This window comes from Seriola dumerili, unplaced genomic scaffold (genome assembly GCF_002260705.1).
Source record: "Seriola dumerili isolate Sdu_G_001 unplaced genomic scaffold, Sdu_1.0 BDQW01000330.1, whole genome shotgun sequence".
NCBI lineage: Eukaryota > Metazoa > Chordata > Actinopteri > Carangiformes > Carangidae > Seriola > Seriola dumerili.
In genome coordinates, this window is record NW_019174585.1 from 1,964,529 (window position 1) to 1,979,863 (window position 15,335).

The 15,335-nt window shown below is 39.9% G+C and overlaps 1 protein-coding gene across 1 annotated transcript; it reads left to right on the forward strand.

Moving 5' to 3' along the window:
• Nucleotides 1–9,252: 9,252 nt before the first annotated feature.
• Nucleotides 9,253–14,129, forward strand: lrfn1 (leucine rich repeat and fibronectin type III domain containing 1). The gene is made up of 2 exons (XM_022759779.1): nucleotides 9,253–10,628; nucleotides 12,963–14,129. The coding sequence occupies exons 1-2, from the start codon at nucleotides 9,253–9,255 to the stop codon at nucleotides 13,861–13,863; spliced, it is 2,277 nt and encodes a 758-aa protein (XP_022615500.1). The 3' UTR covers nucleotides 13,864–14,129.
• The last annotated feature ends 1,206 nt before the right edge of the window (nucleotides 14,130–15,335 follow it).

Below are 15,335 nucleotides of genomic sequence, written 5' to 3' on the forward strand. Positions count from 1 at the left end.
TCAGAGGGCAGTGAATTGTCCTGTTTATTCTATTAATCATGACAGCTAACAGATGGAATGCAGTCAGAGGGTTTTTTTTTTTTTTTAATTTTGGCTTAGTTGTGGAGGCAATTTGTGTGTAAAGTGGATTGACTGGAACAACACCATATCAAATAATTCCATTATGCATCATATGGTGGTTGTGATTAGTGAGTCTATTTCAGTGAAGGATTGAGTGAATGAATATACGGTAATCAGGATTCTGTGCAGAAATGTAGCGTGAGTGGCTGTGAGACCTAAAAAGCAAGAAACAATCACTTCACATGAAAAAGCACTCGTATGTCATTCATGTGACTCAAGCTCATTTCCACTTTGATTATTTGAGTGAGGGAGCATCACATACCATGATTATTTCTGAAGATTGTCTGATGTAAAGAAATTCTTAAACAAATGAGGTAAACTGATTAAATAATTAATTGATTATTAAAAAGCCAAAATGCCAAAATATTCAGTGGTTTTAGTTTCTGAAATATTTCCAGTTTTTCTCAGTCATGTATGATTGTAAACTGGATATTCTGGGGTTTTGGATTGCTGTTCAGACAAAACAAACAATACACATGACAACTTAATGCTCTGGGAAATTATGATGGGCATTTTTCATTATTTTCTGAAATTGTATAAACCGAACCATTGATTAATCAAGAAATTAATCAGCAGGTTAACTGCAGCACTATGATCAGGAAAATCTGTCCACATGTTATGCCACTTGTCAAAGTAGATATTTGGTGAAACTAATCTTAATTACAGGTATGTCTTCCAGTCCCTCCCATGTAAGCTAATTGACTTTTTATGCGTGAATCAGCAGGTAATATTCAAGGGTACACTTTTGGAAATCAGTCAGAGAACTGATTTACCAATCCTTAACAATTAGCAGATTTTTTATTGTGTTATTTTAATTGCAAAAGCTTAATTATTATAAAACATATTTACTCACTTTGAGATAATTTCCAACTGTTGCACTAGCTATTGAGGGTCGATTACACCTGTATTCAAATTAAAATGAGCTTGTTGCAGGTAAGGGTAACAATCAATCACCTTAAGTGTTGAATTGACAAGTGATATGCATGACTATATTTATGCAGTGCCAATGTAATTCTAATGTTCTCAGTCTCGCTTAGAGAAGCTCTTGGTTTATGGAGCTGCAGTAGTTTGTGCTTCTCAATTCTTCTTCATTGAAAGTTTTAAATGGGATGTAATTGAGGAGACCATCTTTGCATGCAGGCATAATTATAATATGCAAATGCTTCTCCTGTTTACGACAATACCCCCACCCCACGCCCCTTGATGAGATGCGACCAGAAATCCCTGGGGCTGTTAAGCCTCACTTTAGGCGTCCACTGGTGGAGACAGAACTGACTCCAATGAACTCAGCCTGTCAATAATTATGCCTGCATCCTGACAAGAGTCACACAAGGGCAGCTAGCAGTTCACTGCCTGCACAGTCTAATTGGTGTTTACGGCTTCCTGACAAAGTCATGTCCAGAAAATATCCTTACAATACTCTGAACAGATGTTTTTGTGAGGTAAGGACAAACTCTGGCATTGTCCATATTTGATCACTGACTATTTTCAATGTCACATTCAAAATACGCTTGAGCTTCATCTAATGTAACTGTAATCTAGGGTTTCCATTAATGATTATTTTATTTATACATTAAACTGCAGATTATTTTCCAATAGTTTGGTTTTTCAGTTTCATTGATATAATTTTGACATATTCATACTGGTCGTTTAGTCAGACAATTTTGCCATTTCGACTTAAAGGTCCCATATTGCACTAATTGAGATTTCCATGTCATTTTTTTTTTATAAAGCAGGTCTAGGTGCTATATTAATACTGTAAAAGTATTAAAGCATTCAGTCCACAGAGAAATGCACACAGCCTGTATTCAGAAACTGAGCCTTAAAATGAGCCATCAGGACTTTGTAACTGACCAGTAGTATAATATATAATAAACTCTTCTGTTACTTTGTGATGTCACATCAAAGCAGTCACCTCTCTCAGCCATGCCCCAAGCCCGGCCCACCCGGACTCACTGTCCAGCCTTGCAGGATTTGATTTATGTAAGTGTTTACCTAAAATCTGCTATATTTTTATTCAGTCACTCAGAAAGTGGTCAGCCAATCAGAAAAGAAGCTCAGAGCCTCTCTTCTGATTGGCTCACCAACATATTGTTACTAGAGCTCCAGAGAGAAGCCTGAGAGAGGCTTACAACCACAAATATATCTTCTTATGGATGTCAAGACTTCAAATAAAACACCCAAAAAGTGTAAAAAAAAAAAAAAAAAAAAGAGAGACCAATTTAATTATTTGATCTATAAAAAGCCAGAACATTGTGGAAAACTCTCATGGCAAGTACCCTAAAACCTAATGTGACATCTTCTAATTTCTTGTTTTGTCTTATCACGGGCTAAAACCCAAAGATATTCAAGCAGCAACAGCAAAGAAAAGCTGCGAATCCTAACAGCTACAAAACTGGAATTAGGTAATAGGGGAAACTATTGGGTTGATTAATTTTATGCTGATCGACTAATTATTTCAGCTCGAGCATGCTCTCACATGAATTCAAATTTTAAAGGTCAGTGGTGGTTTTCATTACAAAAAACCACAAAGATCATCTGAGGTATGCTGCCCTGGAAAAATAAGCTACTGTCACCACATTATGATCCCAACATTACATCAGGTGAGGCCACATTTCATTTTGAGTGAATATAAGCTGACAGGTAATAAGCACATTCCTGTAGAGTGTAATGATGGTAGTTAAGATTCATATACATTATTCTCACAGAGGACAATAATTAAGGAGTCACTGTTTGATCTGGGCATTTCATTTTTGTGAAACTGAGGTGTGTGCTTGCTTCATGTGACAGTTCTGTGATTTATGAGAATATAACTGAGGTGTCCTCAGTTGTTCAATTTGTAAAACCGTTATTTCTGTCTGGTTAATTAATCATGAGAACATCCTGGAGAATTCAGGAACGTCCTAATTAACATTTCCAACAGTGTTATGTTGGAGTTATACTACAGTATTTGGGTGTAACTGAGCAGGTGAAAAAGCAAGCTGCTTGTCATTCAGCTGTGTTTAAATAAAGAAGTTGTGGGAATGCGTTATTGTCCTTGCAGCTGCTCGTCCTGTTTAATGTGTAAACAGGATGCTGTGCGTTAGGAGTGCAGCAGCAGAAAGGTGTTACACAGTCAGAAATAGGACAGGCTGTTTGAGACGACATCTTTCAGCCTTTATTTGATTCCTCCGGCATTGCTTATGACGCCTTCTAAGCTCTCACTTATAGTCATTTTTAAGCGAGCGGCTGATTGTTGAAGAATTCTCACAAGCACCTGCTCAGGTGTCTCCTCTTTGAACAGAGCTCTATTGAGAATTTGTAAACCATGAGAACATTAATAAGAAGCAGACAAGTTTATTTTTTGCTCATTTTTTTTTCTCAGTATGTTTGAGAACAAAAATATAAACACACAGACACAAACTTACATTAGTGTGTCTGAGGCAGAAATCCAAGCTGTGCATTAATTTATTCTTTGTTTTCTCCTCTTACTGCTCGCTCTCTCTTTGCTCAGCATGTTTGTCTGTATGTTACACGGACGTGTAGATATGTTGTTGTGTTTCTGCATGTATTCTCCTGTGTTTGTGTGTGGGTGGCTTTGTGTTTAATATACTGTACTCACGTGTACATACCTTGTGCAGAATTATGCTTGTTCTGTGTTTTGTGAATGGTAACATTTGATAATCTTAATAATCTGTGCTCAGGATCAGATGTAATGCAAGTGTAATGCTTTGCTTTACACGTCCAGTATTTCCCATCTAATTTCCTGGAAAGTTTCCCAATAATTTCCTGTAAAATTGCTGGTATTTAGTTGTTAATTACAAGGGTATTTCAAATCAGTTTCAAAATTTCAAAGTTTAGTATGAATAATAAGGGAAAATGTTAATTGCTTGTTATATTCAAGTGTTTAAGAAAAAAATAGTAAATTATGTGGTAGTAAAGTAAAAAATAGTTCACAGAGTTTCATAGAGTTTCATAAAAAGACTGACAAAAAGTCTTCATGACTTTGAACTGCCATATATTATAGATGTGCGTTTATGTTTACATACACTATTTCTACCTAAGACCGGACCTGTAAAATAAAATGACTCACTGTAACACGTTGTGTACTGAATCAAGAATTAGGGCTTTTTGTTTGTTTTGTTTGTTGAGTGTGTAATAAGAGGGTAATGACTGACACTTTCTCCATTTCCCTTACAATCAGTGCTAAATTGTAGAGACCTTTCATTGAAATTAACATATAAATACCAAATCAGCAATTTTTTAAGAAAGTGTGAGGAAAGTTTCCATGTGTTTAACTGGCAAATACAGGAAATGTAAAATAAAACCGTACCAGCCTTTGTTCCAAGACCTGTCAACAGTGTTGCTCTTAGGGAAGCGACTAATGATTGTTTTCATTGTTAATTAATCCAATTATTTTTTTGAATAAAGGTGTAGTCTATGAAATGTCAGAATAGTAAAAAATCACAATCAGTTTCCTAGAGCCCAAGGGGATGTCCTCAGTTACTTGATTTAACCGGCGATCCTAAACTCAAAAAAATATCCTTTTACAATGATATAACGAAGAGAAAATAATCAAATCCTCTCATTTAATAATCTGGAGCCAGAGACCATTTGTCATTTTCCCTTGATAACTGATTTAAATAATTAATCATTTATCAGCATTTTTTGATGATTAATTCCTCTGTTGGTTGCCTAATTGCTCCAGCTGTAGTTGCCATCACCTCTTTTTATCCAGTTTGGTCCAGTATCAGAGGCAAGAGAACAATTACCACACAGCCAGATGTAAAGCAGAAAAATTTACAACCCTTCTTTCAAGACAACAATGCAGTTAACGTCCAAATAGGCACCAAGGGACAGAAACCCCCACACAGCTGGTGAAAGGACTGCTTCTATTGGTGCAGTGGTTAACAACACACACCCAAGAGTATATATGTCTGTGCAAACAGCTAAAACAAAGCTAAATACACCCAGTACAAGCAAGGTAACTCAGAATTAAAATGCACAGTAATCAATAATAAGGATCACCCCAAACTGAAGCTAGGTCAGAAACACACCCACCAATAGGAGGGTAGACAGCAGGCGTCTTCTAGCCAACAGCGTAGCTTCTGAAGAAGCCCATACCATAAGCACATGTCCAAAAATTAAAAACTGCACTTAAGACAAAACACAAATAACCATGGCACAACAGAGGAGAAATTTCACAGGCATTAAAGAAACTAGAACCACCAGCGCTAATACACCTCTAATACAGATGAGAGTCATCAGTCATTAGTGTCCACAGGGAGAGCTACTTAGCGCTCCCTGTAAAATTAGCTTCACTAATTCTGACATGCATTTTAAGCTGTGTTATGGGGGCAAAATTAAACAAAAGCATAATTAAAACAAAACTAGTACTTTGTTTTGGCAAATGATCAATATTGATATAGATAATTATATTACAAAGTTAAGTAAATAAACAATATTTATTTTGTTTCACAATTTGCTGTGCCGCATTTTCAGAAGTTTTCAGATTCATACAATGTTTAATTCTGACCAGATCAATAACAACAACGAACAAAGTCTGAGACCACTTCCCCCCATTTTATTTTAGATCAAGTCAAAAGTCAAATGTCATTATATCAGTGCTTATTTAAATATATAAAATTTGGAACAAATTGCATATATTCTCCTGTTCAGAGGTTCAGATTCAGGCTGTTTTCTGCATGTCTGCATGATTTTCTTTTTACTAGTCAAACTTGTAGTAATACCGCTTTTTGTGGCCAAGGACAACAGATATGAAAAGAGGCTTGTGGATTGTGGGACCGATCAAGACTTGAGAAAACTTGAGCATGGTGTCAGGTTCATTCATGGGTGGCTTAGGATATGCAAATCTTCAAATTTCAATTATAATGAATCATAGTGCTCACCTTACTATATTCAAAAGCAAACGAGGACACACTTTAAGTGGGGTTTAGAAATGAAGCTATGACTGCACTGTTTCATAAGCTCTGCAGATGTTTCACAGCTCCATAGGCGCATTTATACAGACAGTATGTGCATATTTATATCTCTATGCGTGCATAGACTATTTAGGTATGTGTCATGGGTATCATTGTATTCCTGGATGAATGTAAATGTGTGATTTAAAAAAAAACAAAAAAACATTTATAGCCTAGTTGTTTTGGTGTCTGAATATGACAGAATGTGAATACAACCTTTTCTTAATTAAAACTGAAGGTGTCTAAGCAGTCCTGTGTGCTCCTGCATGACTGGACACAAAAAAAACCTAAATTCCAGTTCACCTTGTGCTCCCTCCCATTGTCTACATATCGATTTGGCAGCTGGCACTAATATTAAGCAATAAAACAGAAATAGAAATGTGAGGCAGAGCTTTCTTTTTAATTTACTCGGCCATTCAGACATGTACGTCCCTTCTTACCTTCTGAGCTCCCATTCAGATTGAAGCTCTGCTTTTCGGGCAACTCAACATCATCTTAATGCAATTCAAAGACCTACATTCTACACCAGAGTTGCCGTGGCAACAAAGTTTTCTCCCGCCCTGAGATGCTGAAAGATCAATAGAGTATCCTCGACGGTGAGGCAGGACATGCGCTGGCACAGATGGTCCTCTGAGAAACCATGAGCTTTGTGGCCTAGTTACTCTCTGAATACTAACACAAGCAAGCGAGGTCTCTATTGTGATGAAATTCAACAAACTTGGGCAACAATATTAGATTAAATCTGAACCAAAGATCTTAGCACTGTTGAAACCCTCTCACCCTGCTGTATTGTAGCTCTAAAGGAACCTTTTTAAGAGGAAGCAAACTCGGTTGTAGTTTTAGCTTCCCCAGAATCTTAAAAAAGGAAATTTTAGAGAATTAAATTAGACAAGGCAGGCACACTGTGCTACCAACATAGGGGAGCATTGCTAAATAAATAAATTCTCTCTGGAGGTTTGGAAATTTTCTCACACAGTGTACCACCTAGTGTGTGTCTTTGTACAAGGAAATTGTTTAACCTCAGTATAAATATGACTGAACAGAGAAAATAACTATGTGAGCTAGTTGTATTTTTATCTTGCTTGTATATTCTTTGTTGAATAAATTGCACTAGGAGAAATCTTTTGAAATTTCAGACAGTTAGGTGGTTCTGTCTTGGAAATGGAGGTTATAGCTAAGCTTGCAGAGTCAGAACCAGGAGGGAGGGAGTGAGCAACTGAGCAAAGGTTTGGGTTTGGTGTTTTTTATTAAAATACAGTTTAATGGTCTAGTGAAAAGTAGTATGAAAAAGAAGTAATACTGTCAGTGTTGATTATATTTGATCAACAACCTTTATGACACTATCCCACTGGTTTGAGCTTGTGCTTCAAGCTGTTCTACGTCCCTCAGAAAATGACATCATACAAAACCAGATTTTAATGAGCGCTCTGATTGGACAGCAGTATTTCATAGTTAACGAGGTGCCCTGTTGTCTGTCAGACAGTAACCAGCCAGTGTGTGTGTGTGTGTGTGTGTGTGTGCGTGCGTGCACGCCACAAGAGAGTTAAAATGAAAAAAGCAACTAAGACCTTTCATTGCTGGCTGGCAAACGCAACACAGGTTGATGTAAAACGACAGCAGTGCACTTGCAATTTCTCACTTCTCTCACGCATAGCAACGACATGAGGCAATGTCATCAGGCCATGTTTGTAAAGTTTAAGATGTGTGAAAAACAGTGTTCGTGCATAGCATACAATTAAGTTTGTCTGAGAGTCTGAGGAGGAAGAAAACTTGGCTTATACTTTATTTTCCTACGAAATTTGACATGTGGCATTTTAAATATTCTATGACTTTCACCGCAGGCGCTTTTAAATCTAATTTAATTTAGGGCTATTGGTACTGTGAGCATTAGATGCTTTTGCTTTGGGCACAATGGGGGACGAAATCGGTGGTGTTAAAGACGTCAGCACCACCTCAATGTAGCGTAACGTGGATAGAAAGGCTCAAATTACTCATGACAAATTGGATGGAGCATCAAAAGGGCTGAAAAACAGACTCAAATTGTGCTTAAAATCCGCAGCCAGCATTTCTTGAGTGTATTAAAAATATTTATGCTGGACCTCCTTAAAAAAAAAAAAAAAAAAAAAAAAAAAAAAAAAAAAACAGACATCACTGTTGATTGAAACATTGGATCTAGCAGGGATCAAAGCTGTCACCCTGTGGGGTTGGATGGGGTGGTAGGCTGAAGCAACCTTTATGTCGATCTCTAAACCTAGAAAAGAGAAGTCGGTTGTCAGCCGTTTACTTTAAGTGCGTTAACATGTTCTCTCATCAACAGCGAAGCTTAAGGTATTAACAGTGAAGATGGACACCAAAGTGGGCATCAGCACATCACTGTTGGTGCTCCACTGGGGTCTCTTATGGTTATTACAGCAAAGGATCACTTTTTACTCCTGTCACCACAGGCGTGTTCTCTCCAAGAGAGAAATCAATACCTCTAAAGGGGAATCAGAGAATCAGAGCATCCTCAAAACCCGAGAATCATCCAATAATGCCTCCATTGGATAGACTCGAAAAACAAGCCGCATTTCCACTGTTTTCACCTTTACTTTTTGTTGCCGTGATTTACATGACAGGTTTCTGTCTAATTTTGCAGTACATCGCGGAAGCATTGGGGGGAGAGCATAGAGCATGAAAAGGTCATAAAACTCCTTGAGCACTGCTGACAAGAGCCCTTTTCTACCTTTAATTCTCCACCCTGATGTGGAATTCAGAGCAAGAAAAACACACGAGCCTTGTTGTATGATGGAAATGTACATGGTATGGTTACCTGATATAGGAAAACTGTCCTGTGATCATTTGAGAAATTATATGGTTCAGTGGTAACGCAGCCTGGTGGCACAAAAACATTCTGTTATTTCCATTGAAAGGCTACAGAGACACGAGCTTCTGACAGTATTGGCACAGCCTTTCATCATCCCGGGTGCCGTTCTTTCAGAAAAGCTCCATTTCATTTTGTGATTGATACCTTGCTGACAGTCTCAGCAATCTTGGTCAGACTCTTGATTTTTGCAGCAGGTCTCATAAAGGCAATGATGCTATTTATTCATTCAAAGATCTCTATATTTTAACTCACTGTTTCTCCTATTTCCCTGTATCTGTCTCACACACAGGACCTGGAAACTGATCAACAATGGACCGACTGGTTCTGTGCGTGCTGCTCTGTGCAGCTCTGGTGAAAGGGTACAGCTGCCCCGGCCGCTGCATTTGCCAGCACCTGTCCCCCACTCTAACTCTGCTCTGTGCTAAGACTGGCCTGTTGTTCGTGCCCCCCACCATTGACCGCAAGACCGTCGAGCTGCGACTCACTGACAATTTCATCACCATCATCCGCAGGAAAGACTTTTTCAACATGACTAGTTTGGTCCACCTCACCTTGTCCCGAAACACCATCAGCCAGATCACTCCCCATGCCTTCTTCGGCCTGCGATCCCTGCGAGCACTCCACATGGATGGAAACCGCCTCAGTGTGATAAAGAGCGACCACTTTAAAGGCCTTATCAACCTGCGGCACCTCATCCTCGGAAACAACCAGATCCACCAGGTGGCCCCCACCTCCTTTGATGAGTTTGTTTCCACCATAGAGGACTTGGATCTTTCCAACAACAACCTGCGCAGCCTTCCCTGGGAAGCCATAGCCAGAATGACCAACATCAACACACTCACACTGGACCACAACCTGATTGACCACATTGGAGCAGGCACTTTTACGCTGCTCACCAAGCTGGTCCGGCTGGACATGACCTCAAACAGGCTGCAGAAGCTGCCACCAGACAGCCTGTTCCAGCACGCACAGGTCCTGTCTGATGCCAAGGGCTCCAGCTCGTCCACTCTGGCTGTAAGCTTCGGTGGAAACCCTCTTCATTGTAACTGTGAACTGCTGTGGCTCCGCAGGCTGACAAGAGAGGATGATCTGGAGACTTGTGCCTCACCAGAGCACCTCATGGACAAATACTTCTGGTCCATCCAAGAGGAGGAGTTCATTTGTGAGCCTCCGCTCATCACCAAACATCTTTCCACTAAGCCCTATGTGATGGAGGGGCAGGGTGTGACTCTTAAATGCAAAGCTGTTGGTGATCCAGACCCAGATATTCACTGGCGATCACCAGACGGCAAGCTGGTGCATAATAATTCCCGCACCATCCTGTATGATAATGGCACCCTTGATATTCTCATCACTACGCTGAAGGACAGCGGAGCATTTAATTGTGTGGCGTCCAATGCTGCAGGCATTGCTACAGCTGCTGTTGAGATCAACATGATCCCCTTACCCTTGTTTGTTAACAACACAGGCCACATGCGTGAGGACCCCGGTCTCTCAGACATCACCACCTCCTCCAAATCTGGCAATGACACAAAGGGCTATGACAAGCAGGACAGGAGGGTGATGGTCACGGAGCTGACCTCCTCGTCCGCTGTGATCCGCTGGCCATCTGAGCGCCATATCCCCGGCATCAGGATGTACCAGATTCAGTACAACAGCACAGCAGATGATACTTTGGTGTACAGGTAAGTCTTGGTGCAGGGGGTGGATGAATGGAGGGAGAGGAGGGTGGTAGAGGAGGGACAAGAGGAAAGGTGAGACATCTGGAGTTACCATCTGCTGAATGACACAACGGTCCGCTACGGCAGATTGACGGATCCCAAAGATGCAAAATGATTAAGTATGTCCAAAAATAAGCAGAACCCCTATAGCGTAGTCTGGGGGATAAACTGAGAAAGAATATTTTTCCATAAATTAAAATACATTAAAATGCATTGTAATATGCATAAAAAGTACAGTATAATTAAGATATTTACAGGTTTAGTAAACAATATTCACTCTGATGTTTGAGTAGATTGTTGCAATCAAATGAATAAATAGATTGTGAACTTCAGCGCTCTAAAGGACTAAAGGGCCTTTTCAGCATCATTAAAACATAATTTGACAACAATAACATGAGACCAACTATTTTACTGCATGTAACTGTTTATATCATTAGCAAGTGTCTACATTAATTGGTTGCAACACAGAGTGCGATTAGATATGGTTGTCTAATGATAGGCTTGGTTGCAGTGGTGGTGGAACAAGTATTCAGATCATTTACTTACAGTAAGTAAAAGGAGCAGGACCAGGCTAGAAAAATAGTTCATTCAGAAGTTCTGGCCTCAAAATTTGACATCATTGTCATACAGAAGTATTATCAGCAAAACATACTTAAATGATCAAAAGTTAAAGAACTAATTCTGCAGAATAAGGTGACTGATATGTTATTATACATGACATTATTCGATTTTTAACACTGATGCAACAATGTGCAAGGAACATTTTACTGTTGAAACTGGTCGAGGTAGAGCTAGTTTTAACTACTTTATACTGTGGTTTCCAACCTACGGGTCACACCCCTCCAGAGGGTCACAACTTAAACCTCAGGGGTCTTAAGATCATTTTTTTTATTTGTTTGTTTGTCTGGTTTTTTGGACAATTTACCTCTTTGGGCTTCAAATAGTAAATAAAACCATCTGAGAATTTTAATGGGGAAATCGTTCTTTGGTGGAACTGCTGTAAACTCATAGACATCTGAACTGTGGCAAGGCACTGAAGTTTTTTTTTTAACAATCCAAAAAGTTTGGGAAGTACCGGTTTAATTTCTAACAGTGCATTGAATTCTATAAGCTCATCACCTTAACATTTTAATGTGAAAAGTAACTAGTTACCACAGCTGTCACATTATTTCCCTCTGAAAAAACTACACAGATCAGAAAATGGAAATACAGTACTTGATTAAATGTCCTTAACTACTTTGTACCAGGGCTTGGTTGAAGCAAAGAGAGGAATACAAGCACAAGGGCAATATAGGCAAGTTACTCATAGTAAGTTACAATATACAGTAGTTAAGTTGCAATGTGTAATATATGTGTGTATGAAGTGATTATACAGGGAAAATGGGAAAATGAATAACCCTTTGTTACAAGTAAAAACTGAGTCATGCTCATACAGTATGAGCTCACTCTTTTTAAAATGGTGAGTAAAAACTACCATTTGCAAAGCTTACTAAAATATTGTTTTAAATAAGAGAATAAGCTCGATGTGTTTCTTATGCAACATGTGACGCACATAGAGTGAAGCTAGCGTACGGAAAAGTATTGCAGGATTTATGTGTTCACGGAGCGAGTTAATAACAGTGGTCGACTTTTTTTCCTAGGTTTTATCAGATATAATGAGTCTCTCTCCTGTATAATTTTCTCATCCAGTTTAGGCATGGAGCTGAGTGTTGTTTTGTCTTTAGGTGGTACATCATTACCTACAAATGATAACCATCAAAATCTCCCTTTAGGGAAAAGGAACAAGCTTCTAATTATATTAACGCCAATGTTGACCTGAAGACAATGCCTTTCTCCTTCGTATTTAGAGTCATGTAATCTTGCAGTTGCCAACAAAATGTGACCTTAGGTATTCACACATCAAAACTGTCTTCACATCATGCGTCAGTTGTCCTGCAGCCCGCAGCTGTTGTGGCATATTCTTTAGACAGTGCGCCACTTCTGCCTTGTTTATCACCATGCAGTTTACCTTTCACTGTCATTTTATACACATACCCAATAGAGCAACCTCTCATTGCTGTTTTATAATGTTACATATTTTCTCATTTGTCAGCTTTAATGGAGTGTAGTGCTTTTTATTTTTCTCTACCAGAATGAGTGATATTTAATGCTAGAGCTGCGATGGCCCTGTTGTCTTCTTGTTGTGTGGAACTGACACCTTTGTGTGATTTAATACACCTTATGCAAATCAGTATATGTGGGTGTTGTAATTCTGATGATTAATCCTCTACATCGTCATCGTGTTTCTTTCCTCTGCAGAATGATCCCATCTACCAGTAAGAACTTCTTAATCAATGATCTGGCCGCGGGGCGGGAGTATGACCTTTGTGTGCTGGCGGTTTATGACGACGGCATCACATCATTAACAGCCACACGTGTGGTTGGCTGCGTACAGTTCCACACGGCCAGTGAGGTCAGCCAGTGCCGCTTCATGCACAGTCAGTTCCTGGGAGGCACTATGATCATCATTATCGGTGGTATAATTGTTGCTTCAGTGCTGGTGTTCATCATCATCCTGATGATCCGTTACAAGACCTACAGCAGCCCAGAGGACAGCAAGACCAAGGTCAGCTCCAGCATGCACTCACAGACCAACGGCAGCCAGCAGCGGCTCCAGCGCTCCACCTCCAAGCAGCCTTCTGACGAGGGCCAGCGCGAAGCCCAGGTGCCCAAAGAGTGCATGGCGCTGGTGCTGAGAGTGGACAATGAGAAGAAGGAGGATCCAGCTGCCACTACTGCCATCCTGGAGGTGGAGCTGCCTCCGCTGACTGTAGACAAGATGAAGAGAAGAACCAGCCTGGATGCACAGCGCTCTGGTCCCCCGTCTGAGGACACGCAGACAGACAGTAGCCTGACGGGCTCCACCATGTCCCTGTGTCTCATAGGTCCCAATGCTGGCACCAAGGAGGCTCCCAGGCTCAAGGACAAGAAAAGTGCCCTGGCCAACATGGGGTTGCTCCCTAATGAGCTGGCACGAACTAGGCACAGATTCTCTTTTGACGGTGGGGATTACTCCATATTTCAGAGTCATAGTTACCCACGCAGAGCGAGGACGAGGTGGCACAAGTCCACCAACCAGCTCAACGTGGAGTCATCTCCGCTCGCCAACAGGAGAGTTACATTCAGCAGCACCGAGTGGATGCTTGAGAGCACAGTCTGAGGAAAACAGTGTAGCTGAAAAAATGGCTCAGCCACACACAAACACACACATGTAAAAACACAAATATGCCTACATGCCATATAACGCACACTTTTCCTGCACACAGCAAACGATAAACACAAGCACATTTACTTACACATGCAAACTTTCTGTGAGTTGCTGGAGAAGAACACAGTCTCCCTTCATCCTGCCTCCCCATTATACTCCCAGAGAGGTTTGTTGGCCATGTCCTTTCTTTATGCAGCAGTGCCTTATTCTAAAAAAAATGTACGAATGGAGGATGCTGCTCACTGTAGTCATAAACCTTCCTCTCTATCATTGCCTCCCACCCTGATAATGGGAAGCATTATTTTTGATTTTTAATTTTCTCCTTTTTCTGTGACATGGCAAAGGGTGTGGCATCTGGATGTGACTGTTGAATTGTTTTAAAAAAAAAAAAAAGAAAAGAAAAAAAAAAAAAACTTCATCATAACTGTAAAGTGAACAGCCAGGTATCCTGTTATGTCAATCATGTTTTGGGTTCTTTCAAAAAAAAAAACTTTTGCACAGAAGACACGAGATACAAGGACAAGTATCACCACCAGTCTATACAATAATAATAATTAAAAAAAAAAAGAACAGAATTTTACACATGCCGATTTCTAATGTTAGCATAGAGAGGATGGACCTGGAAACCTGCTGTGGATTCCTCCTCGGCAGTCGGACTATATGATGTTAAATAGGTATTGTCCCAGATGTGACTGTATATTAATCGGTACTGTATCTGGCTGGTCTAGATAAAAAGACAACAAACAAAAAAGACATATATAAGTATATTAAAACATTGGTGTATGTGTACTAACTATGTAAGTAAGTAAGTCATATGTCACATGACTTTTTACAAAGCATTTGGGTGTTGGCTGCAAGTTTTTACATTAAAAACCTGTGTCATCACACCTCTCCCTATTTAGTATGTCAAAGTTTGGACCATTTATCCCCTCACGAAGGGTATTAAATTTTTTGTGTGGGTTAACTGTGTAAGTGACGTTTCCTTCTTGTGCTTCAGGAGCAGCAATATGTGTCTACTGCAGAGAGGGACGCACGAATAGAGATGATGAATATTTGATGTACTGAGTACTATTTATAAGGCCTCTGTGAAAGCTGCGCGACGGCCATGGAGCAGAGTGGGGTGTGGGACGACGAGGGACATGATAACTGGACGTTGAGATGCTGAATTCAAATGCAGCCAGCTGTTTTAACAAGGATGTAACATCAGATGCCCACCACTAGGGGGAGACAACGCTCTGTAAGGTTCCTAATTACTTGCACACTGCAGTGAGGATGCATTAATAACCGTATTTAGCAGAAATGTGCATCACATGTGGCATTTAAAGTTTAGTTTTTATTAAGCTCTAATTCTGAATTGCCTGAAAGCTTAGATATTGAAAAAGAATTAAGATTTTACTTTAACCTCCCCCTATTTATCATTTATA

What these genes read in the sequence shown, in the direction of transcription:
- lrfn1 (XM_022759779.1), top strand. Translation starts at nt 9,253, where the DNA reads ATGGACCGACTGGTTCTGTGCGTGCTGCTCTGTGCAGCTCTGGTGAAA. An exon ending in GATGATACTTTGGTGTACAG is followed by an intron (nt 10,629 to 12,962) that starts GTAAGTCTTGGT and finishes TTTCCTCTGCAG; the next exon opens with AATGATCCCATCTACCAGTA.